Raw genomic sequence first — 26,602 nt, 5'->3', positions numbered from 1 at the left:
CCCAGGACATGCTCTCTTCTCATTGCACCAATCAGGAAGGAAGTACAGGAGCCTGAAGGCCCACACACTCAGCGATTCAGGAACAGCTTCTTCCCCTCTGCCATCTGATTTCTAATTGGACATTGAACCCTCACTTTTTTTTTAGAATTGCTGTTCCGCACTACGTATTTTAACTTAACTACTTAAGATACACACATATATAATTACTGTAATTTAATTCTTTTTCTATGTTTATCATGAATTGCATTGTACTGCTGCCACAAATTTAATAAATTTCATGGCTTATGCCAATGATATAAAACCTGATTCAGATTCTAATCTAAAACAAATTTTCATGGTACCTTGGCACATAAATCCACATGAGCACATGGCCATTCAGTCCATCGAGTCCACTCCACCATTTGATCATGGATGATTTATTATCCCTCTCAACTTCATTCTCCTGCCTACTCTCTGTGGCATTTGATGCCTTTACTAATCAAGGACCTATCAACCTCCGCTTTAAATATATCCAATGATTTGGCCTCCTCCACAGCCATCTGTGGCAACAAATTCCATATTCACTACCCTCTGGCTAAAGAAATTCCTCCTCATCTCTGTCCTAAGTGGATGTCCTTCTGTTGAGGCTGTTGACTCCTCCACTTTTGGAAACATGCTCTGCATGTCCACTCTCTCCAGGCCTTTCAATATTCGGTATGTTTCAATGAGATCCCCCATCACTTCATTCTTCTAAACTCCAGCGAGCACAGACCCAAAGCAATTAAGCTCTCCTCATACGTTAATCTTTTCATTCTGAGGATCATATTCATGAACCTCCTCTGGACCTCCTTCAATGACAGCACATCATTTCTTAGATATGGGACCCAAAACTGCTAACAATACTCCAAATGCCTTATAAAGCCTCAGCATTACATGTGACAATAATAAACGAATTAACATCTGCAAAATCCCAATCTGACTCCTCACACAGGGAACCTGCACTCCCTTTAATTGTTGCCTGTAAAAATGAGAAGTAACGAAAGGCAACTGTTCTTCCAGCAATTAGTGACTAACTGAAACCAACCCATCCTATGATCCAAAGCCTGAATGTTATTATGTATGTTGTCTTAACTCCCATTTTCAGACAGTCACTTTCGCTTCAATAAAGCAAACTGGCTACTTACTGGAGAACATCTGAATGCTTCTGAAGGAATGGGACAGCTGCTGTTGCATTGAAGGTAATAAACTTGTGAATAAAGTGCACAAACTTGTTGATGAAGGAAGCAAGCAGTCTGGAGTATTTTCCATAGTTCTATTTAAAATAAAAGAACATAGAATTCTTTTACAACCTGCATTGTAGCTGAAGCCCATTGCATTACATCACCATTAACCTCCTCCAGTTCAGGTCGAACAATGTTTAACAGGAACTACCACTTTAACTGTAAAATGATTGATTTCTGAACAGTGACAACCTGTGCCCTTTGACTATTTAACTGGTGAAAGTTATATGTTTGTACAGAAGATTAAGGGCTTTTAAAACAATTAAAGCAAATGTTTCCTTCTCTCTACCCACACCATTTCCACTGCTGGAAAGTCAGTAACAAAGTAGCATAACCTTACAAGGCCTGGATGCCCTGGAATAATATTAGGAGGTGTTTTACACCAAAGGCAGTGAAATATGGAACACTGAGAAGATTGCCAATTTCAAATTTTCAATCCCAAATTAACATTTATTTTGACAGAGTACTAAGGAAAATGATGCAATAGCACCAGAGAAGGTGCCGAGGGAGCTCATGGGGATGTTGGAGAATTATTGTTACAAGGAGAGGCAGATTAGGGTTGGTTTGATTGCCACAGAACACAGAAGACTGAGGAGAGATATGATTGCGATATTGGGAGACTTGGATTAGATGAACAGGAAAAACTGCTTCCTCATGTCAAAGAATCCTACAGTTCCTCAAGTCCACTGATTCTGTACTGACCACCAAGCATTCACTTATACTAATCCTATACTAACCCTATTTTCCCCACACTTCTAATACCTCCCCAAGATTCTACCATTACCTATACATTATGGGCAATTTATATTGGCTAATTAACCCTCCAACCTTCATACCTGTGGGATGTGGAAATAAAACCACATGGTAACAGAGGGGACTTGCAAACTTCACCCAGACAGCACCAGAGGTCAGGACTGAACCAGAGTCTCTGGAACTGTGAAGCAGCAGCCCTAGTTGATAAATAACTTAAAACTAAATTTGTTAATGAAAGGGTTTAAGGAAAATTAATGAATTTTGTATTCACACTAAAAAATAATAAGGATTTGAAGCTCGCCACCTGACAGGGAGAGGAGCAGAAATCCTCACTCTCAAAGCAAATAAATGGGATTTAGGAACTGGTTCAGCTCGGGTGTAAATGGATAGAGAAACAGGTTTCTAATCCCCCAATGACAGTTTATAGTGGACTTGTTCTCAGACAATATTAATAAATGTGTTTTCTACTTTGATGTGTTCAGGAGCAAACTCGTTAATTGCTCACACATCAAACCCAGGGATCTGGGGCTAAGACCCAACTACAGGCTCCAGCTGAGACAAGACCAGACCAGACACCATCGAGCCTTCCGGGTTCTCTCTGTTCCTGGCAGACAGGTTGAAAAACCTCACTGGGAAGAGTAAAGGAGGAGAGGTATGCTTCATGGTCAACAATGCTTGGTGTGACCCCCAGAATTTGCATGCCCTCAAATCCTTTTGTTCCCCAGACCTGGAATTCCTGGTGTTGCTGTACAGACCCTACTAGGGAGTTCATGGCTGTTATCCTCAGGGCTGCGTACTGAGTCCCCTCCTTTACTCCCTGTATACCCATGACTGTATCGCCACCCACAGCTCCAATCTGCTAATTAAATTTGCCGACACACTACATTGATTGGCCTAATCTCAAACAATAATGTGGTGGCCTACATGGAAGAAGTCATCTCTCTGACACAGTGGTGTCAAGAAAACAACCTCTCACAAAAACAAAGCAGCTGGTTGTGGATTACAGGAGGAATGGAGAAAGGCTAACCCCTACTGACATCAATGGATCTAGGTAGGGTTGAGAGGGTAAACTGCTTTAAGTTCCTCGGCATCCACATCACCAAGGACCTCACATGATCTGTACACTCCAGCTGTGTGGTGAAAAAGACTGATTAACTCACGCTGATTTGAGTGTATTTCTATGTTACTTTGACTGTTCTATTTATTATAAATTACTATGATTGCACATTACATATTTAGACGGAGACGTAATGTAAAGATTTTTACTCATGTATGTGAAGGATGTGAGAAATAAAGTAAATTCCATTCAATTCAACAGGGTAAAGGGATGCACCAAGCATCTGCCAGCTCACTGTGGCAATATTTCTCACCAGCGCAAAGTACTTTCAAGCCAAAATCATGCCTAAAGCTTCCTACTCTCCTTGCAGAGCCACAATTCCGAATAAATTAGGAATGGATTCCAGGCTGACTCCAACTGACCTCCAAGAGTAATATGAAGGAGAGCAGACAGTCCTGCATTGCCCCCTGGTGTTCACTCTGAAACAAGTATGGCTGTAGTAGCTCCAAGATCCCCAGAACATGCAGGAAGAAGGTCAAATGATTCTGCTGACGGAACTCCTGGAAATTCAAATGAACTCGTCCATGCAACAAAGCAGCAATCATTGGTAAGTGTCTGAAAAATAAACAAATGAAACAAAGCTCTTCAATGCAAAAAGCTAGGGATAAAGGCCCAGAGCAGATAGATAGGACACACACTGCATCATTTATTCAGTTTGGACTGATAGTCTTCAAATCCATGTCTCTCATCTGCAGTTTATCTTGCTCTGTTCTATCACCACAAAATATCTGTTGTTCCCAATTGATCCAACACACTGCAAGAGCATGGCTGATTTTAATATCTGTATGCCAAGATACATTTTTGTGGTTCAATAATTTATCAATAAGCTCAGTTTAGGTAAGATTCTAACAGTGTTTGTGACATAACAGGTTCCTTGCTGGACACAATCTGGGTTAGTATATTTTCTGCCAGACAGAAGGAAGGTGTTTGGTCTATGGCAAGAAACCAAAAGCCCAATGTTAATCATCAGGAGAAAGACCTGGTTGTTGGCACTGGAAAATTTCAGTCACCCACCCTCGCAAACAGGTAAACCAATACACACCTAGCATCTCCATTGGGAAAAAATTAACTAGCAGAAACCAACACCCAACTTGGAGAACCAATATTGATTTTCCCACAATCCCCTTCCCCCGCAATAACATTATCTTGAGCAGTAACAATAAAGTTCGATTCTATTCTCCCACCTCGTTCCATTTGAATGTCATTTTTTGCCTATCTTTGTCTGCCTCTATTTATCATTCACTTGCCACTGTCACCCAAGTCCACCCATCCTTGGAGCAATCTGCCCATCATCTTATACCCCATCCTCACTCCATGAATCACCCTCTCCTGTCACAAACTCCCCACTGCCCCTCTCTTCATACTCACCACCTTGCCTCTCCAATCTTAGTCTTTTTTTTTTACCTCAAATGTAAACTACTCTTCTCCCCAAACACATGATGCTTGACCTGCTGAGTTCCTCCAGTAGGTTATTTCTGGTTCTGCCTTTCCACTATACAACTATGCCTTTTCATTCACCCTTAGCTTGGTCCATCAGCACCCACTGACCTAATGCACAATGAAACTGATTCTCTACCCATCCAAGTAAAGAGAGAGCAGAGAAACAATTGTTACAGCAGTACAGATAAAAAGGCACGAAAGACTGAGCGAATGACAATAAGCAGACAGGAAAGCTGTTGATCCTGTGCAATGTGCATCACAGAAATACTGAAACAAGTAATACAATCGTCATAAAAATTCTTCAGAAGTGAACTCGTTAATACCGAAGCAATAGAACCGGATGTGCCACCGCCAGCTTTCGGCACGCCATGTTGGCATCAGCAGTGCGATTCTCTGATGTCCTTGTGTCACTGGTGTCTGCAAGTAACGTGAGCAACCGATGAACTAGTGCATCCAGCTGGAAAAGAGAGAGCAGTGAAGAGTTTCAATCACAGATCCACACAATCACCAGGAATGCCTGTTCCCAAATGCATAAAATTACCCGACTCAGTTCACTTCTCTGCTCATCTCTCGCCAAAACCTGAGCCAGGACTTAGCTCCATTGAGATTCAAGTACTTTAATCCAAATCCTATACTCCTTAAAATTCTTCAAGACTCTGTTGCCCATCTCCCAATTTTCTCTTTCTCTTCAACCACCATCACGAATTTGCAGGACTATGTCAGAGCCCAGTTAAGAAAACTCAGTATTAAAATTCTTAGTTAGATGAAGGGTCGCAACTCAAAATGTTGATTGTACACTTCCCTCTATAAACGCTGGTGGGTCTTGCATCTTCTACATTGCATAAAATTCTTACCCTTATTTTCAGATCCTTGCATTGTGCTGCCTTATGTTATTTCTGTAAATTGCTCTAGCTCTACAATCTCCGAAACATCCGCAATCCTCCAGTTCTAGCCTCTCAATGGTCAGGACCTCAGCTGATGAGAACTAGCATAAAAACATGAATGTACAGTTGCAAGAAAAAGTTTGTAAACCCTTTGGAATTACTTGGTTTTCTACATTAATTACTCACAAAATGTGGTCTGATCTTCATCTAGGTCACAATAGTAGATAAACACAATCTGCCTAAACTAATAATACAAACAATTGTACATCTTCTCATCAATACTGAGTACACCATTTATACATTCACAGTCTAGGTTCAAAAAATTATGTGAACCCCTGGGGCAATGCCTTCTACAAAAGCTATTTGGAGTCAGGTGTTCCAACCAATGAGATGAGATTGGAGGTGCAGGTTGTAGAGGTGCCCTGCCCTAAAGAAAGACGAAGTCAGGTTACTGACAGGGCTTGCTCTTCTCAAGAAAGATTTGTTTATATGCACCGCGCCTCAATCAAAACAACTTTCAGAGGACCGTAGAAGAAAAATTGTAGAGATGCATGAAGCTGAAAGAGGCTACAAAAGCACTCCTAAAGACTTAAGTGTTCATCAGTCCACAGAAAAAAAAATGTCTACAAATGGAGGAAATTCAGTACTGTTGCTACTCTCCTTAAGAGTGGGTGTCCTGTAAAAATCACACCAACAGCACAATGTGCAATGCTGAAGGAGGTGAAAAAAAACCCAAGGGTAACAGCAAAAGACCTGAGAAATCTCTAGAACTTACTAAATTCTCTGTTCATGTATCTACTATAAGAAAAACAGTGAACAAGAATGGTGTTCATGAAAGGAAACCACTACTCTCCAAAAAAAAATACTGCACGTATCAAGTTTACAAAACACTACCTGGAAGTTCCACAAAATTTTCGGGACAATATTGTGTGGACAGATGGGACAAAAGTTGAACTTTCTGGCAGAAATGCACACCACTAAGTTTGGAGGGAGAAGGACACACTAACACCAAAACTTCATCCCAACTGTGAAGCATGGTGGAAGGAGAATCATGGTTTGGGGGCTGCTTTGTTGCCTCAGGGCCTGGACAGCTTGCAATTATTGAGGGAACAATGAATTCAAAATTGTAAAAGACATTTTTATGGGAGAATGTCAGGATAGTGGTCAGTCAGCTGAAGCTTAATAGAAATTAGATGATGCAACAAGACAGTCAATGATCCAAAACACTAAATAAATCAACAACAGAATGATTTAAAAGGAAGAAGGTTCATGTTTTGGAATGGCCAAGTCAGAGTCCAGACCTTAGCCCAATTAAGATGCTGTGGCATGACCTGAAGAGGGCTATTCCTGCAAGGTATCCCAGAAATATTGATGAACTGAAAGAGTTTTATATGGAGGAGTGGTCTAAAGCTCCTCGCTATTGTGCAAGTCTGATCAGCAGCTACAGCAAACGTTTGGTGGAGGTTATTGCTTTTGTAAGGGGTTTCTTCTCTTATGTTACTGCTGAGGCTAATGAAAATGGTTTCTTTGTTATGTTGGAATAAAATGGCTTCTTTGTTATGTTAACTGCTGAGAAAGTGCTTCTCCCTCGCAGCTTGTTTGGGTTATATTATTGATAAGAGAGCCAACAACCCAATTGGAATAGATGTTATTCTTTCTTGTGTGTCTGTAAGCTATGTTTTTCGCAAGCTTTGGGGGAGAAGGCAGATGGGGGGAGAGAGGAGACATGATGCTGTAAGCTGGGCAACGGGACGGACCCCGAGTGGGAGTCCAAGGCCCAGGGTTTCGGGGAGGAGAACCGAAGAGGACTGGACGTGCTGGACGCACTCTGGTTGACCATCGTGGTTGATCCCAGGCGGCGAGTCGATGGGGTCGGAAGGGATCGAATGGTGGAAAGAAGACTCTGTTATTTGAGCTCCAACTGTGTGCACGAAGTGGTTGAACTTTGATAAGTTTGGTGCCTTTTATTTTCCTTTTATATTTTATCTCTATTAATTACATAGTTCCAGTAAGAGATATAAAGTGTAATCATTTAATCACATATGATGTACTGTCTGATATTTGGCAGGGTGGGGTACATCACACAGCATCCACACAAACTGATTACCCAGTTTGGCTGGGCCGAAGGCTGCTCCCCCTAGATGAAAGCGAGCTGAGCGAGCCTGAGGCTTACCAGGGGGCTATATTTTTAAAGATGGTTTTACCAGTTATTAAATACAAAGGTTCATATACTTTTTCCAACCTGGACTGAGAATGATTAAACAATGTGTTCAATAAAGACATGAAAGGTACAATTGTTTGTGTTTTTTTGGTTTAGGCAGATTGTGTTTGTCTATTACTATGACTTAGATGAAGATCAGACCACATTTTCTGAGTAATTAATGCAGAAAACCAGGTAACTGCCCAGGATTTACAAACTTTTTCTTGCACCTGTATATTAGATATTTACCTCAGGTCCATCAGCATTGCTCCTCTCCTCCATTCACAGGGAGTAACATTCATCAAATTTAGGCCCATTAAGCTAATACACGAGGTCCAAACCTGAGAGATGCAGTCAGTATCTCAAGATATCTACTTTTCCCTGAAGGCAACTTTTTCAAATGGATGTTGTAATACTAAGGGCATAGTAAATATTACATATTGAGAAAGGTACTATGTTATACAATGCACTGCATTCAATACTTTGAATGCAGCATGTTAGTACAACTATTACAGAGTATGGCATTTTTATATGAAACCATTATTCAACAAAATCAGCCAGTGATAGTTTATTCATAGGAAAGGATCACATAGCATGTTCTATACTTCTTAAAATGCATTTCTTTATAAACAGTAAGATTTAATAAAAAATAAGTCCTGCATTCTTGAACTGTCAAATACAACTACACAGAGCTATTGCAAATTTTGTTACACAGCAGGTTGTGGAGTCAGGATCAATAGTAACCCTAAAGAGAGTGGGGGAAGGTAGGGGAAGAGCAGAAATATTGAGATTAATTTTCTTGTTCTATGTACTTATTCAGACACAATGGCCTGACTGGCCTTCTACTAGGTTGCAAAAAATGATTTTAAATTGAACATCTCTTCCCTTTTGGATCAAACTTAAAAAGCCATTTAATCTCAAAACCACAGCACTATTCTGATGAGCAGGAGTGCTCTCTCTTCGGTATATTAGCTAACATTTATCTTCCAATCTGCATTACTAAAGCAGATGGTAGCACTGCTCTTTAAAGGAAGCTTCTGTGCACAAATTGACTGCTGCATTTCCCACATTATAAGGTTGACTGTATTTCTGCACTTCATTGTCTATTAACCCCTATATTACTTCCTGTAGAGGTACGAATACCAGCTACTTATTTTTCTTTCTTTCAAAGAGTGAGGAGAATCACAATCGTAGAATTCTATGAAACTTTCATGGCACTGCACCATCTGTTCTCGCAGACTTAGCTTTGAGTAGGAAACTATTCATGAACACTTCAAACCTTGCAGGTACTTCCATCACTGGTGCTTTCACTGCTCAGCACACACTCTGGAAGATTCACGTGGCGGATAACCTCTGGGACCTGGAAGTAAATCTGAAGCAACAGGCTCTGACAACACTTGCCCATCACACTGCTGAAAAGAAAAAGAGAAATAACCGTAAGTAAATAACAGCAGCAATCTCAGCAAGGAGACAATGCACATATACAAAATACTCAAAAGAAGCAACACTGTAAAATTCCATTAATGCAACACACTGGGACTTTGGTGATGCCAGACTTACAGATTTTGCATCCTCTTCTAGGTCATTTCTGTTAATACTTCAACACAATTTTAATTCACTTCTTTAGAAAATACGTTACACTGTAATATAGTAAATTCACCAGTGAACCCAGTGAATGTTCAAGAGAGCAGAGATAACATTGGTCTTCTATGGTTAAAAGGAGCATGGGAAACTGGGCTCTACTGTGCTTAAAGGGAATAACGGAAATGGAATCCCAGCATGCATTCAGCAGGGGCATGAGGTGAAAATGGGGCCTCAGTATGCTTCAAGGGAATGCAGGAAATAGGGGCCCAAAAAATGTAAAGGGAGCACAGGAAACATCATTGGTGAGCCAGACACTGAATCAATGGATTTTCTGAATAACCACAGAACTAATTGTTGGATTTTTTTTTAATAGGAAGGATGTGGAAGTTTTAGACAGAGTACAGAGGAGGGAGGGGGGAGATGTGGCGAGGGGGGAGATGTGGCGAGGGGGGAGATGTGGCGAGGGGGGAGATGTGGCGAGGGGGGAGATGTGGCGAGGGGGGAGATGTGGCGAGGGGGGAGATGTGGCGAGGGGGCGTGGGTGAGAGAGACATTGAGGAATGCTTCAGAATAGTGAAGTAGAGAGGTATCAAAAGCATGGACATCCATTTCAGATGATGACAATCTGAGATTGGCAGAAAGAGAGGTGATTCTCCAGATGTGCAAATAGGCTTCTTGATAACAGCACAGGCACAAGCTTTGAAATTCAACCTAGGTTCAAGCATGTATCTACACTGTGAAAGGCCTGGCACATTTGTCAAGGAGAGCAATGGTGTACTTGATTATAGAGGTACGTTTGTGATGCACATTTACAAGGGATTACAATTATAAATTAATAAAGGGTTCAACAACCAATTCTTTTATTAAATTACAAAATTAAAAAAAAATCAGTGGAAGGCAGAAGAGCAAAAGTTATAAATAATCAATTAGATAGGACCCATGAAAAGAGAGGGAACTGCAACTGGGGGATCTTTCAGCAGAACTTGTGAAAGTCAGAGGTGAAGACTGTAAAAATTAGCAAAGTCCAAAACTAACAAGGGAATAACTTGATTGTTTTGTGCTCTTCTAGGGATGAGCAAAATTCACCTGCATGCCACAATTCCACACATAACATTATCCTTGCAATGATAGAGCAGCAATTCCAAATTTTGAAATAATACAAAATAGTACAGTGGATTCCAATTGATTGGGACGCAACTGGACCAGTACATTTTGGCCCAATTAAGTGGTTACCCCAATTAGCCGAAGATTCATGGAAATAATTAAAAAAGGTATAAAAAAGACAAACTGCCATTTAATTGAGTAACACATGATGTATTTAAATGAAATACAGAACAAATTAGATCACTATCAATAGTACTACAGTACTTCTAAACTGTATATTAATTCTGAATAGTTCATCCAGTGCACATTGCCTTTTTCTTTTGATAGTAAATTAACAAAATCAGCACAGACACTATCGACCACTACATCCTCCAAATCTTCATTTTTATTGTAATATTCTGGTTGATTATTAATACCTTCAAAGTCTTTGTAGTTCCTAACTTGCAGAAACACTGAAATAATTTCATTTTCTCTCCCAGCCATTTCTGGCATCTCCAATCTTGAATGCTTGAAACCGCAGTGAGAAAAACAGTTTTTATTTCTCGCCAGCTATCAGTGACAAGAATCATTGCATTTTGAACACAAGTACACACATCTGGCACTAGTTAGAAACTGTTGGGTAACAGTCTCCTGCCTCAGTGAAGCGGCATAATGTCTCAAATAAACAAAGAGAATCCCGGCTATTTTCTCCATTAGTTTTTGTTCTTAAAGGGTTGTCCCAAATAAGTGGCTATGCCAATTAACTGGAATCCACTGTATTCATCCATCACAGCTATCATTTAAATCCTTTGTCTCATATAGACATGATAATCCTTTAAAAAAGTAATGTTTCTTTTAAGCTTGTAAATTGACAATTCTTCAGAATAAAGTCCAATTACAATTAACAACAATTATTGATCCCTACCCATATGACTGCCCCAGTGGATGCTGGTAATTTATTCTCCAAGTCCTGACAGCCTACGAAATTCTTCAGAGTCAGGGCTAGAGGACCATATTATCTGTTAAGCAAGGGCACAACACTAAAATTTTTTTTTGTGCACGAGATTCACCCAATTTGACAGCCACAATACAAAATATATTGCACATTATATTAGTTCAAAGGCCTTGCCTCCATTGGCTACACTTTTGCAGAAAAGCAATTACGGGTTTGAGTTGAATGCATGTGGGGGGGGGGGAAGGTAGGATACGGATCCTGGAGGATTAGGTTACGGCACTGTCAAGAGTGCTCTGCAGGAAGGGTCTGTGGATAGTTGGGAACAGGGGTGACTGTGGTCATATTGACTTGTGTGGGGAAAGGAGCTGACTGTTTCAAATGCAATGCTGGCAATTCCATCATAGTCGGTCATACCCAAGGATAAACCAAATCCTACTTGCTGGTTTATCAAAGTCTGCTGCAGCACACTTTACTGCCAGCCCATGAGAAACTCAATAGGGAGAGTGGCCATCAGACCTCGGTTAAGCAGAAAACAGTAGAAAGAAAAACTTGGTGCTATCGAAGCACAAGCCTCTTAGTAAACAATATATAGAACAGGTTCGGCCTAACTTTCACACCTGTCACACAGAGCAGTCTAACTACTCTTGGTATATGTCTAGCATTTGGTAAATGAGAATATATTATCCTTACTATATAGAAAATGTTCTGTACATTCAGAGCTACTTTTTGTGCCTTTTCACCTTGTTCATCAAAAATCAAAAATAAACCAAGTTATCATACGTTGCTCCTGAAAAATTAAGTCTAATTTCAGAAACATTTTACCAGATGAAGCATAAATTCTTATGCACGAGAACATAAAAAAGAAACTTTTGTTTTTACCTTTCACCCCTTTGTTTGATGCAACTGATTAGATAATCTGTCACTTTCTTGATGTTATCCAAATCACCATGGCAACAATTGAGCAACAGGGGAATTCGACATCGGATGAGGGTTCCCGTAATATCATCAGCAGGTTTCTTATTGTGAGTCGCAGTGCAGATCTTGGCTTCAGACTCCAAAAGGACAATATCCACCAGGCTGATAAGCTCACTCTTCTTCAGACACAGGACGTATTCCTTGGTATGTTTCTACAACGACAAAGGAAACACCCAGTAGCTACATTCCCAACCTAGATAGCAATACATTGCCAGGTGGCCATTGGAGGAGTGTGTTTGTTTCTGACTGAGTTTGCCAAATGCAAACTGACTCTCACATTTCTTACACTGCAGCAGTGATTATACTTCAAATGTATTTCATTAGCTGTATAGCTTAATGTGGAAATGAAGACAGAATTAGCTCAAACGTTCAACAATTCAGGCCGAACCAAAATAAAATCTTCAACCTGAAGTGTTAACTGCATTTCTCTTTTCACAGTGCTGCCTGAGCTGATGAGTGTTTCCAATATTTTCTATTTCAGATTTCCACCACCTGCACTTTTGACTTTCAAATTCAAGTTTCTCTTTTCAGTTTGACACCTCCAGCGTGCTACCTGCAGTTCTGTTAACTTGCATTTTTCCTTATAACACTGGTTATAACTCCAGTATGTACAGCAACACTGAATCAGTAAGATTAATGCCCTTCTTTGGGTTACAGTTCAATCAGAGAGCAGAAACCACTAACATACTACAACTGACTATATTCTATCATTTAGTTGTGCAGTTGGTATCTTAATTGAGATGAAGTTTAATGGACAGTTGATGGTGTCTGACTAGATTTTTACTGGATTGATATTTAGGGAGGTCTACTTAGTGCAGATTATATTTTGATAAGAACAGCCATATTTTCACTAAATGACAGAGCAGTATAGAGGCATACTTTTACATTCAACATCATTGTCACATTCATTCTCTGCACCTACTGGTTGTTATTGGAGTTTCAAACACCTCTGTAAATTGGCGAGGTGGAATCTGAACAAGGCAGTTGCAGAGTCAAGATCAAGTTGAACAACAGTAAGGAACACAAGAGGAGCAAGAGTAGGCCACTGGGTGCCTGGAGCCTGCACTGTCATTCAATATGATCTAGCTGATTTAGCCCAAGCCTCGATTCCTCTCCTCCACCTGATCCCGATAGCCCTGATCTTTCAAAACTACCTACCTTCACTTTAAGCACTCCTAATAATTTAGTTTCTATAACCCTTTAGAGAAGAGAATTGTAGAGATTCACTCCCTTCGACAAAACTTGGAATTAAATTATTTGCCCCTTATATTGAAATTGTGGCCCCTTCTTTTAAGATGTCCCACTAGAAGAAACATCTTGACATTTATGCTGTCATATCCCTTAGGATCTCGCATACTTCACTAAGATAACTCTCAATATTCAAAACCACAAAGAATACAGATCTAACCTGTTCTGCATCTTTTGATAGCACTATGCTGGTGATTCTCCTTTGGACTACTCCCAATGTTACCATATCCTTCCATAGATAAGGGGATCAAAATTATGCCTAAGCTCTAGGTATGATCTCACCAAGGCCCGACCATTGTATCAAAACTTGCCTAGTTCTAATTGCCAACTCCTTTAAAATAAAGTCTATACAGTACCGTGCAAAAGAGAATCTGCAGAGACTGGAAATCCAAGCAACCACACAAAATGCAGGAGGAGCTCAGCAGACCAGGCAGGACGTGTCCTGATGAAGGGCTGGAGCACGGGATATCGACTATGCTGTCAGGCACCCTACACGTTTTATACGGTTTCAGTCAGGCACCCTAGATGTTTTACACAGTTTCAGATGGTACGGCCTCAATAGAGTTCTGAGCTCAACGTCAAGGGTATCTGGGATTACCTGGCGAGATAGATACAAGTGTGACAGCCAACGTCGACAGAAGAACTGTGGCAAGTCCTCCAAGATGTGTGGAACGACCTAGCTGCCAATTTTCTTTTAAAACTGCACAACGGTGTACCTAAGAGAACTGATAGTTTTAAATGCAAAAGGTGGGTAGTCACACTGGATATTGATTTGATTTAGTTCTGTTTTTAAAAAAACTGTTTACTACTCTTTATAGTAATTTTTTTGATATTTAGAAACTTTGTTTCATTATTTTGAAAGCATTTTTGCTTTAAATATTTTTTTTTATTTGCCTAAGACTTTTGCACCTAACTGTATGCTTGTACTACCACTTGTCATTTAGGAAGTCACTCTAGTTAGATCTTGCTCTACAATCATCTAGATTTCATTTCTCTTTAAAGCCTAGCCTAAAAAAAGTGACGAAATGAGAACATGGAGATGGAATATAATAGCGAAAAATACAAGGTCACCCAATTCGCTGCAACAGGCAGACAAACATCTTAAAAATGTAATCAGATAACAGAAGAGCTCTGTTTCCTTGTACACAAGATGTTGGAAGTTGACATGTAGATGCAGTAGGAAATACAGAAAGCAAACGGTAAGTTGGCCTTTATCACAAAAGGATTTAAGTTGAAAAGATGTCTGAAGCCCTTCGTTAGTCGGGGTCAACCATGCATATGGCGTCTTAATTGATGACGTGATATGCAAGCCAGCAGGCAATCCAGGGCAGTACGACATGTACAGCAGATGTCCCCCATACAGCAGGCTCCCCCTCTCTGTGCAGCTGATGTATGGAAAGGAATGGCAGAGACTGATACCAGTGCTATCAGTCAGCATTGAACTCAGCGTAGCACTGCCTTAAGGTCTACTGCTCCGGATTTTTCCTCGTGGTTTACTCTGGAAGCTCTCCCCATGAGATCACAGTTTTCCTTCTCTCAGATGAGCTGCCAACCACAGCTGACGAGCCCCATCTGCCTGAAGCAACTGGTTTAAAGACACCAGCAACCTGCTTTTGCCCCTTTTCTGGTCCGTAGAAACAGTACTACCAGGCTTAGGCGCTAAGCCACACAGAAAGGCCAAGAGCTTGGTTGTCAAAGACTATTTGAGATGCACACCAATGGGAGCATTTAATAGGTAGTGAGAACTTATCCCCACTACTTCTCCCACAAAAGGTGTCTAATAATATAGGGCCTTGAATTTACACCTGGAGCATGGCTTTGGCCTCCTTAACCGAAAAATGATATTCTGCCTATTGAGACTGTTTCAACTAAACTTCAGCAGGCAAGTTTGATGAGGAATGATTCAGTAAACTAGGTCTATATTATCTTGAATTTGAAGAATGAGAGGAGATAACATTGAATCTTTAAAGTCCTAAAATCATTCAACAAAGTGGATGCAAGGAGAATGTTTCCTCTGGTTGAGGAATCTGGAACCAGGGCCACTGACGACCAAGATGAGGTGAAAGTTCTTTATAGGTGAAAGTGGTGTATTTTTGAAATTCTCTACCCCAGTGGATGGAGGTTCAGTCACTGAATTCATTCAATAGACATCAACAGGCAATATTGTTTAGGAAAAGGACACTAAGGTAGATCAGCCATGAAGCTGGTAAATGGTGGAGCAGGCACAAAGTGCCAAGTAAATTATGCCACAAATTGGTGAGAAGTTACACCCATGTTGGGGAAAGGTCACTGCGTAGCAGTTTTGTGTCCATAATGTTGCTTTCCACTCATCGGATATTGTTAATTTTGTTACATATCAGCATTGCCTACTTAATTAACTCAAAATACAAGCATTTCCTTCAGGTAATGGGTCCAGTTATCGAGATATTCAAGGAAATTTTTTGCTACAGAAATCCAATGCCCCTTACAAATTGAATTATCTCAATAACTGAGCAATTGGTAGTTCAACTGCTCCATTTGATTTGCAATGCTACCTGTGGGGTTCTTTGGTCACGTCCTTGCCAGATCCTTGGAATGTGCACACAGGCCCAGAGAAAATCTAGGGTTGCTGTAGGGTCAAGCCTGCAATTAAAATAAGGAGATTAGACAGTGATTACCAGATGATGGAGGTGGAGGTAAAGAGAGAAAGAGAAAGAAAGGGAGGGAAAAAGGGAAAAAGGGAAAGGGAAAGGGACTGAGGGGTGAGGGTGGTGATGGGGGATTGGGAGAAGGGAGAGGGGGATTGGGGCAAGGGAGAGGGGGATTGGGGCAAGGGAGAGGGGGATTGGGGCAAGGGAGAGGGGGGAAGGGGGAGGGGGGAAGGGGGAGGGGGGAAGGGGGAGGGGGGAAGGGGGAGGGGGGAAGGGAGGGGGGGAAGGGAGGGGGGAAGGGAGGGGGGAAGGGAGGGGGGAAGGGAGGGGGGGAAGGGAGGGGGGGAAGGGGGGGGGGAAGGGGGGGGGGAAGGGGGAGGGGGAAGGGGGAGGGGGGAAGGGAGGGGGGAAGGGAGGGGGGAAGGGAGGGGGGAAGGGAGGGGGGAAGGGAGGGGGGAAGGGAGGGGGGAAGGGAGGGGGGAAGGGAGGGGGGAAGGGGGAAGGGAGGGGGGAAGGGGGAAGGGAGGGGGGAAGGGGGAAGGGAGGGGGGAAGGGAGGGGGGAAGGGAGGGGGGAAGGGAGGGGGGAAGGGGGAAGGGAGGGGGAAGGGGGAAGGGAGGGGGGAAGGGGGGAGGGAGGGGGGGAAGGGGGGAGGGAAAGAGAAAGAAAGGGAGGGAGTAAGAAAGGAAGAGGGGGAGGGAGGGGAGGGTGGAGGGGGCACAGGAGAGATAGATAAATGTGTGTTTGAAAGACATAAGGTCACACCCTTGTCGATGACAAACACTTTTGAGTCATAAATGTTGCTTACCATTTAACAGATATTCTCTTGGTCTAATTGCATCTAGATTTGGCCAACTATAATAATTTTAATTAATTAATAATTACAAACATTTGATACTGTTGTTCAATTGTGTAATCAGTTGACAACCTCTTCTACACTCCTAATCTTATAGTGAAAGATAGGTCACAAATGAAGCATATGAATATAATTGGGCCTTGGACACTGTCCTGAGAAAGTCCTGCAGTGATGTCCTGGGATTGGGATAACGAACCTCTAATAACAGCAAACAACAGGAATTCTGCAGATGCTGGAAATTCAAGCAACATACATCAAAGTTGCTGGTGAACGCAGCAGGCCAGGCAGCATCTATAGGAAGAGGCGCAAGTCCTGACGAAGGGTCTCGGCCTGAAACGTCGACTGCGCCTCTTCCTATAGATGCTGCCTGGCCTGCTGCGTTCACCAGCAACTTTGATGTATGTTGCTCTAAAAACAGCAAATGTTTTGCAATACATTATTTACTCTGGAGGTATGCTTTTTTCTTGATGTTCATTACCCAGTTTTACCAGGGCTCCTTGATGTTTAATACAGACAAATGCCACCTTAAAGTTGAAAACAGTCAATCTGATCTCACCTCTGCAATTCACCTCCACACCAGTGTTTGGACTAAGGGTGTAAGGAGGTGTGGAGCTGAGTAGTTATGCTGTAATGCCAACTGGCTACTGGTGAGCAGGTTCACAGGTTAGAATTTTACAAATTCATTCCCACTTTTAACTGCTTGAAATGTTAGGGAGTCAAACTGCCTTCTGCCTTATTGCTGAGTGTTGCGTGCATTTGCTGTTGGTTTGCAACTCACCTGAGTCCCTCTTGGTTACTCAGTAGAGTGCTGATGCACCGATGTACCGTTGTCCAGTTTGACTGGTGAATGAGAACAGCTAGAAGATAGGGTCGGAATGAAAGCAGCTGCGATCCTTGCTGACCTGTGGTCTGGACACAAGAACTCATTCTAATTAACACAAAAAAAGAAATCATCTCCATCCTCTACACCGAATCAAGACTGACCAAGATCAGAATTTTAAAGTGGTTTTGATTTAAACAATGATCTTTATTCTATCACCCACATTTATTTCTGATTAGCTAAGTGTACACAAACTACAATCACTTTTTTGAAATACAAACAATGAACAGAAAAGACTATTTAACCTCTCACACTTGCTTCACATTTAATTGCATCTTGACAACTGTGTATCTCAACCCCACTCACTGACAGGTATCTCTTCGTACTCTTATCTTTTAAATGGTTTGGTCCTGAACATTTCAGTTGTCATCACCATTCACAGGATCTAAGGAGGGAGGATAATACATTACTACTCCCCGACTGTGAACAAGTATTTTTGATTACCTTATTAAATGGCCATGTACTTATTTTAAGCCTTTTTCCCCCCTATTTTTTCCCCCATCAAAGAAAGCAGTTTCTATATAAAGAAAACCACACTTACTTCAGAAATAAACTGCTCATGTCACACTCTGTCTCTCTGCTCTTACAGAACCAAATTAAGGGTTTGGTAACACTAAGATCACTCTCCTGAACCAGCAATTTAGAAATTGGGATAAGGATCCATAGAGACATTCAAATCCTACTACGGCACGTAGGAAACTTAAATTTATAAAGTAATTTGGAATGAATTAGTAAAGTGGGTATAAAACTAGCAGTGTTGTGAAGAGTTATCTGGTTTAGCTAGATCTTCAGATAGGGAAAGATGCAGTCCTTATCCAGATTGGCCTAAGTGACTCCCAAAGATGCAGCAAGGCTATTGACTCTTAAGTGCACTATCAGAGAACCCGGTATCCCAATTAGTTGCATCAATGAATGTTTTGCATTGGGGAGCAACATGGCACAGGCCATCAAAGCCTTCTCAAGGAAAATAAATGCGGCCCACATCCCGCTAGCTTAAGAAATCAACACGCAGCAGTTATTAAATTGCTGGTTTTTCAAAGCAGATGATGCCTATATAATAAACACGAGATTCTGCACATGCTGGAAATCCTGAGAAACACATTCAAAATGATGGAGAAACTCAGCGGGTCAAGCAGCATCTATGGAAAGGAATAAACAGTCGACGTTTCGGGCCAAGACACTTCATCAGGTCTGGAGAGGAAGGGCGAAGAAACCAGAATAAGGTGGTGAGGGGAGGAGAAGGAGTACAAGCTAGAAGTTTTGGGTGAAGCCAGGTTGGTGGGAGAAGGGGGATGAAGTGAGAAGCTAGGAGGTGATAGGTGGAAAAGGTAAGGGCTGAAGAAGAAAGAGAAATACCCTACTCAGGTCCAACAAGGCATTGTCTCCGCACCATCACCACCTCATCAACCACGGAGATCTCCCATCCACTGCCACAAACCTCATGGTTCCTTATCCCACACTGCTCATTTCTACCTCATACCCAAGATCCACAAACTAGACTGTTTGGGTAGTCCTACTGGTTCTGCCTGCTCCTGCCCAACGGAACTTGTGTCTGCGCACCTCGGCTCCATTTTATTCTACTTGGTTCAGTCCCTTCCCGTGTATACCCATGACACTTCACATGCTCAATTTCTTCAACAACTTTGAAATTCCTTGCCCTGATTGTCTCATTTTCTCCACGGATGTCCAGACCCTATGTACTTCTATCCTCAGTCAAGATGACCTTAAAGCTCTCCGCTTCACTATCAACAGCAGATCCAACCAGTTCCTCTCCACCACCACCTTCTCCCATCCGGTGAAAATGATCCTTACACTCCACAATTTCTCTTTTGGCTCCAATGAGTAGCCATGGGCATCTGCAAGGGCCACAGCTAAGCCTGCCTTTTCGTTGGCCATGTGGAACAATCCATCTTCTAAGCCTTCACTGGTAATGCTGCCCAACTCTTTCTGTGCTACATTGATGACTGAATTGGTGCTGCTTCATGCATCCATGCTGAGCTTGTCAATTTCATCAACTTTGTCTTCAACTTCCACCCTGCCCTTAAATTCACTTGTTCCATTTCTGACACCTCTCTCCCCTTTCTCAATCTGTTTCCATATCAGGGGGCAAATTGTTTACCGACATCTTTTATAAACCTATTGATTCCCAAGGCCATCTTGATATACCCTTCCCACTGTCTTCTGAAATAAATGCTATTCTTTTTTTCAGTTCCTTTGCCTCTGCTACACCTGTTCCCAGAATGAGGCTTTCATTTGTAGAACATCAGAGATGTCCTCCTACTTCAAATAACGGGGTTTCCCTTCCTCCACCACTGATATTGCCCTTACCCGCATCACCTCCATTTCCCAGACATCTGCCCTCACTCCATCTTCTCGCTGCCTTAATAAGAATATAGCTGTGTTTTTTCTAAACTATGAGCCTCTGCATCCAGCATATCACTCTTTGAAACTTCAGCCATCTTCAGAGGAATCCTACCACCAATACATCTTTACCTTCACACCACTCTCCACTTGTTGCAGGGATGGCTCCCTCTGTGATTCCCTTGTCCATTCATCCCTCCCTACTAATCTTCCTCCTGGCACTTTTTCCTGCAAGTGAAAGAAGTGCTACACCTGATCATTCACCTTCTCCCTCACCTCCATTCAGGACCCCAAATAATCTTATCAAGTGAGGTAACACTTCAACTGCAAATCTGTTGGGGTCGTCTACTGTATATGATGCTCCTAATGCAGCCTCCTCTACATTGGTGAGACCCAACATGGATTGGAGGACTGCTTAATTGAGAATCTTCACTCCATCCACAACAAACAGGATTTTCCAGTGGCAACCATTTTAATTCCAATCCCTATTCCCATTCTGACATGTCGGTCTATGACCTCCTCTACTGTCACAATGAGGCCACTCTGAGGTTGGAGGAGCAACACCTCATATTCTATCTAGATGGCCTCCAACCTGATGGCATGAACATCGATTTCTCTAATTTCTGGTAGATTGTACCCCCTCCCCCTTCTTTCACTCTGACTTTGGCTCCCCTCTTAACTCCTCTCTTGTCCTTACCTATCTATCACCTCCCCATGGTGCCCCTGCTCTCTCCCTTCCTCACACGGCCCATTCTCCTCTCCTGTCAGATTCTTTCCTCACAAGTCCTTTATCTTTTCCACCTATCACCTCCCAGCTTCTCATTTCTTCTCCCCCACCCCCAACCAATCACCTGGCTTCACCTATCACCATCTATCTTGCACTCCTTCCCCTCCTCCCACCTTCTTATTCTGGCTTCTTCCCTATCATTTCCAGTCCTGATGAAGGGTCTCGGCCCCAAACATCAACTGTTTATTACTTTCCATAGATGTTGCCTGACATGCTGAGTGTTCCTACAGCATTTTGTTTGTGTTACTCCTATCTATATAATTTTGTTGTGTAATCTGACTCAATTTTACTATTTGACATACTCAGGAGTTTGGAGCACATGCTCTTAACTTGCCAGCAAGATGCAGAAAACGGAGCTCACACTCAGTCCATCAGTGGCTAAGAAAGATAAAAGCTGCTTGTCCATTCCAGAGTTCAGGTATATGCAATGTTCACCTCAACTCTCATGATACCTCACTAATCTTTACCTTATGGTCAGCAAACAGGAGCTTCTGCTGTTGTTCAGGACAACAGGATATGACTTCAGGGTCCAGCAACTCAAACCAGTCAATCAGTAACCCAGATGCTGAAACGGGCTTCGTCTGCTCCACACTGCAGAGATCAAGAGAAAAGCAAAGACGGTGATAATATGCAGAAGAACTAAGAATGATGAGCATAGAATTATTGCAGCATGGAAAAAGTCTAGATAACAAAGAAACGCAAAAGCAATCTAGTCAGTCCCATTCCCCAGCCTTTTGTCAATATAATTTTTACCCCTCTCAAATATCAATGTATTTTTCTTTTGAGAGAAACAAAATCTGCTTTCATCACTCTTCAGGCAGTGAATTCCAAATCGTAACTGAATGCATGAAAATGTTTACCCCTCTGTCATCCTAGCTCCTTTATTCATCACCTTCAATTCAGGTTCTCTTCTTCTTTTCAATCCTTCCAGCAAAAGAAAGACTCCTTATTCACTTTGTTAAATTTGAACACATCTCGCTATTATTCTCTGCTCCAAGGAGAATAACCTCAACTTCTCCAATCTACCCACATAGCTTAAATTTTTCTTACATGGCAGCACACTACAAAATTTTTTCTGTACTTTCTCTTTGCTATCAATTCTTTTTATAATAGTTACTAGAAATGTATGGAATAACCTAATTACACCAAATTTGAGTTTCATAAAGATTCAACAACACCTCCTCACTTTTATAATATATGCATCCATTTAAAAGTTCAGTAACCAATATACTTTAATCCCTCCAATTATTTTCTGAAGTTTGTGTACAAAAACATCCAGATCTCACTTTTAGAAATGTATATTTTATATTGGTAGATTAGGCTTCTATCCTCTGCAGTTTGAAGAATGAGAGGTGATCTCATTCTTACAGAACTCAACAAAGTAGACATTTCCATTGGCTGAGATGTCAAGAAGCAGACACTAGTCTCAGAATAAGGGGTAATTCCCTTAATTATCAGATGGGGTGGAAGCTCTGTTGATCTGTGTTTAGAATGATCTCAATGACTGTCACTCCATCGTTCTCTGAAGTACAAAATTCAAAGTTCATCACCCTAAGTGAAGAAATTTCACTTCTTTCTAGTCCAAGGTGAAGTGACCCTCATGGTATCCACAGTCAGCCAACCAGAGAAACATCCAATTTTCACTTTTTCTTTGCTTCCCAATTTCCTTTTTCGCTTCTATTTTGATCTTTTTACATTTGATTTCTTTCACACATCACTGTTTTTACTGTTTCCTCTAACTCTTTTGACATCACATCACCAGTCCCTGGCTTTGACCGTCCAAGTGGGAATGCATCTGGATCGTATCCTAATCATCTTGTCCTTAATGACTCATCAACATCTGCCAATTTTTGATTTCAATTTTCTGCAGCCTTCAGCATTTTCAAATAAGTATATCATTCTCTTAAGCATTTTTACTTTACATTGTTTCTTAGCTTTTCATAGTGCTGTTCTAAACCTTACAATACTATAACCTGTTACCCCTTGATACTTACTTCATTTGATTCACCATCACCAGATTCAATGACATTTTAGAATTCTGATTAAATTAATTTTAATTTTATTTCACATTTAAATTAAGTATTTTGTGTTAGTTTAGAAACATTCTTATAAAACACTCCTGAACACATTTCAGAAATTCTTTCCCTCTATCCTTCATGTTGTTACTACTCAATCTCTGTCAGCAAATCCAAAGTAACCCATTCTTACATTTCTTCAATTTCTTGCACTCCTTGCAGATTTGTTACCCTACAAGTCTTCACTCTAAATGGTAGCCAAGAAAAAAGGCATAACTCAAGCAGTAACGGATGGTATATGGAGGAAATTATCAGTAGATTGCGTGCCTGACTCAAAGGTTTATAAGCCTGAGAAAGCATTGTCAAATTTACAAACAGGGCTAGGTTTGACGGACTAGACCAGGATGTCATGGAATAGTTACTGAAATCACATTACCAGCACCTATTGTTCAAACAGCAATGATAACTCTGCCTCAAGATGCAGGTCTACCATGAATTAACAGTGGACCATTCAGCCCCTCCAGCCTAGATCATCATTCATATATCCTTCTCTCACATTAGTAACCAACAGAAAGCATGGGATAATGTAACTCATGCAACCACGTGTAACACCCTGGGAAAGGATTCACTGTTAACGTAATGGTCTTTCTGTAGAAGCAGTGTTTGAGTTACAGTTAGAGATAATGGGTGCTTGGGAATTTGAGCTGGGTCCTTTGTTCAGGGGAGATGAAGAGAGAAGACACTGAAGAGAACCGGTCATAGGATTTGTCTCGGTGGGGGAATCATGATTTGATGGAGCCAAGATTGGTGAATATGAATTTTGGGAAGAGTTGAGCTCCAACTTGTGCACATGTGACTATTCAATTATAATGGGTCCTTTTAATTTTTTTCATTTTTTCATTCATTCTACTTCCAGATCCCTCAGGTTGGCTGACTTGGGGCTCCTGGCTGTCCCACGATCTAAATTTAAGTTCGGGTTGACTGCGCCTTTGCTGTTGTAGCCCCTAGAAAGTGGAACAGCATTCCCCTCCTTATCAGAGCTGCCCCCTCCATTGACTCTTTTACATCCAGGCTCAAAATTTACCTTTATTCACTAGCATTTGAATCTTCCTGATGTGGCTGATTTTTGGCTTGTGCTTAGGCTCATGTGTTGTTAATTTTGTGCCTATAAGCTGTGTGCATTATTGTTTATATCTGTGTCTCTTCTATTTGTGACTTTCGCTACCTGTTATGGATTGTACAGCACTTTGGTCAACATGAGTTATTTTTAACGCAAACATGAGAAAATTTGCAGATGCATGAAACATTGACTTCTCAAACTTCCGCTAATGCCCCACCTTCCCCTCGTACCCCATCCATTATTTATTTATATACACACATTCTTTTTCTCTCTCTCCGTTTTTCCCTCTGTCCCCCTCACTATACCCTTTGCCCATCCTCTGGTTTTCCCCCTCCCCCTTTTCTTTCTCTCTGGGCCTCCTGTCCCATGATCCTCTCAAATCCCTTTTGCCAATCAACTGTCCAGCTCTTAGCTCCACTCCTCCCCCTCCTGCCTTCTCCTATCATTTCGGATCTCCCCCTCTCCCTCCCACTTTCAAATCTCTTACTAGTTCTTCTTTCAGTTAGCCCTGACGAAGGGCCTCGGCCCGAAACATCGACTGTACCTCTTCCTAGAGATGTTGCTTGGCCTGCTGCATTCACCAACAAATTTTGTGTGTGTTGCTTGGGTTGTTTTTAAATGTGCTTTATAAATAAACTTGACTTGACTTTTCTTCACTTACCCTTTAGTTAAGTTAAGATTCATAAATATAATTCCTTTAATTGTATGCAGTGTGCTGTCTGTTATTTCTTGGCACTGATTTGTAACAGGGTAACAAATTACACAGCACCCACACAAACTGCGGTCTAGGGTGGGAGAGCCGTCTCAATTTCATGAGTTTGGCAGGACTGGAGTGTATTCCTGACACTTATGCTGTCACATGTATGGAAGAAATTTTCAGTAGATTGTGTGCTACTGTTCTGAATGCTCCCTCAACTCCACGCCTATCCATAGTAACCTTTCACCCTCTGGCTTATCATGAATCTGTCTCAAAGATGATCCTGGTGTCATCAGCTGTTGAGGAAGAGAATTCAACAATTCACAGCTCTGTGAGCAAATAATTTGAGCTCATGTCTGTCTTAAATAGATGAGTTCTTGACAGTGACCCCAAGTTCTACGTTCCCCTACAAGAGGATATATACACCTGTCAAGATCTTTCTGGATCTTGAATGTTTCATTTGGTTTGAATTCTGACAGAGTACATTATGTATGCTTCTATTATCTTAATTTGAGATTTAATTATTAATAAAATTACAATGAATTTAAATAACTACGTTGCTATGGTTAAAGTGCTTAGGTCTTTTTCCACCAAGATTCTTGAGCCTTAGAATACAAGCATAATCTCTACATTGGAACTAATGAGAAATACCTTATTGATATACAAATTTTACACAATGTATTATTCTCTTGAACAGCTTTGTAGATCAAGGAATACCTGTATTCCTATACTATCAGTGCCAATGTAAATAATCCAGGTATTGAATAAACTTTGATATTGATCTCTTTCTTAGCTCCTTAAATTCTGCCTCTCAAACCTAATTCATCTTTCTACTGGAGTCAATCATATCAACATGAAACAAATTTTTGGTTGTTTAGTGTCACTTTAAATTTCCTACAGCTGGTCAGTTACGAATCTGACGTTACCACGATGGCAACATACAATCTCGGTAAAGGATTTTAAAACAAATGGATGAAACTGTGAGCAGCTAAGCTCAAAAGGATTGCAAAACTCAGCAGTAATGACTAACACTTTCCCCTTTAACTCACATTATCCAATTGTCAGATGGAGAATTATCTTATTGTGTGCACACTAAACCTGAACTTGTGATTTGAATGCTGGACATCCAAAATAAAAACAAAATCCAAGTATAGAAAACAAGGGGAGGTTAATAATTGGCAATGTGATCTCATTAGTTCTATCAAAAGTTGTCTGTGCCCATCTCTTTTCACCACTAATGTGCACCAAAGCACTTGCAGCATTAAATACTTCTGTTCCTCAACGTGGAGATCATGGGCCTTGTGCTGAAAGCTAGATATCCAATAAGCTTCTCATCTGATCTCCCTCAGATTAAAGGGGTCCCTGAAGTTGGAAAAGACAGCAAAAGAGCACCTTCATTTGAAGAGACCTCAAATTTTTTAAATCATAGTGCTAAAGCCCAAGGAGCGGTTTTGCTAACTTAAAGAGCATATACTATCATCAGCTTATGAAACACTTACTGGAGTAATTAAACTTGGGACATCAGAACCAGAAATGCAAATCACTACCCTACTGGGACCCTGGATAGTGATCAGCTTATTGCTAGGCTGCTTAACATTTTTGACTGCGACACATCATAATAAGCTCCATCTTTCTATTCCTCTCAAAGCCTGCTAGAAACACTCAGTCCCAAAACATTGCTCATTGTACACCGTTAGATTAACTTGTTGCACAGGTTATTTAGTCACTGCCACTTTCCCCACCAAAAATGCCTCAATGG

The 26,602-nt window shown here is 41.3% G+C and overlaps 1 protein-coding gene across 4 annotated transcripts in view; it reads right to left on the bottom strand.

The window, feature by feature from the left end:
• ints1 (integrator complex subunit 1) overlaps positions 1-26,602 on the bottom strand; it is a 149,298-nt gene that overhangs the window by 28,208 nt on the left and 94,488 nt on the right. For all 4 annotated transcript variants that reach the window (XM_063058663.1, XM_063058662.1, XM_063058665.1 and 1 more), the window contains 8 exons: positions 21,479-21,602; positions 17,762-17,892; positions 16,033-16,120; positions 12,155-12,402; positions 8,933-9,065; positions 4,893-5,026; positions 3,492-3,684; positions 1,164-1,291 (listed from right to left, as the gene is read on the bottom strand). In XM_063058663.1, the coding sequence (XP_062914733.1) occupies positions 1,164-1,291; positions 3,492-3,684; positions 4,893-5,026; positions 8,933-9,065; positions 12,155-12,402; positions 16,033-16,120; positions 17,762-17,892; positions 21,479-21,602 (1,179 nt within the window). The remainder of the gene's footprint in view (positions 1-1,163; positions 1,292-3,491; positions 3,685-4,892; positions 5,027-8,932; positions 9,066-12,154; positions 12,403-16,032; positions 16,121-17,761; positions 17,893-21,478; positions 21,603-26,602) is intronic.

Source organism: Mobula hypostoma, chromosome 9 (assembly GCF_963921235.1).
Source record: "Mobula hypostoma chromosome 9, sMobHyp1.1, whole genome shotgun sequence".
Taxonomy (NCBI): Eukaryota; Metazoa; Chordata; class Chondrichthyes; order Myliobatiformes; family Myliobatidae; genus Mobula; species Mobula hypostoma.
Note: the sequence above shows the minus strand (reverse complement) of the source record. Positions and strands in the feature narration are given on the sequence as shown.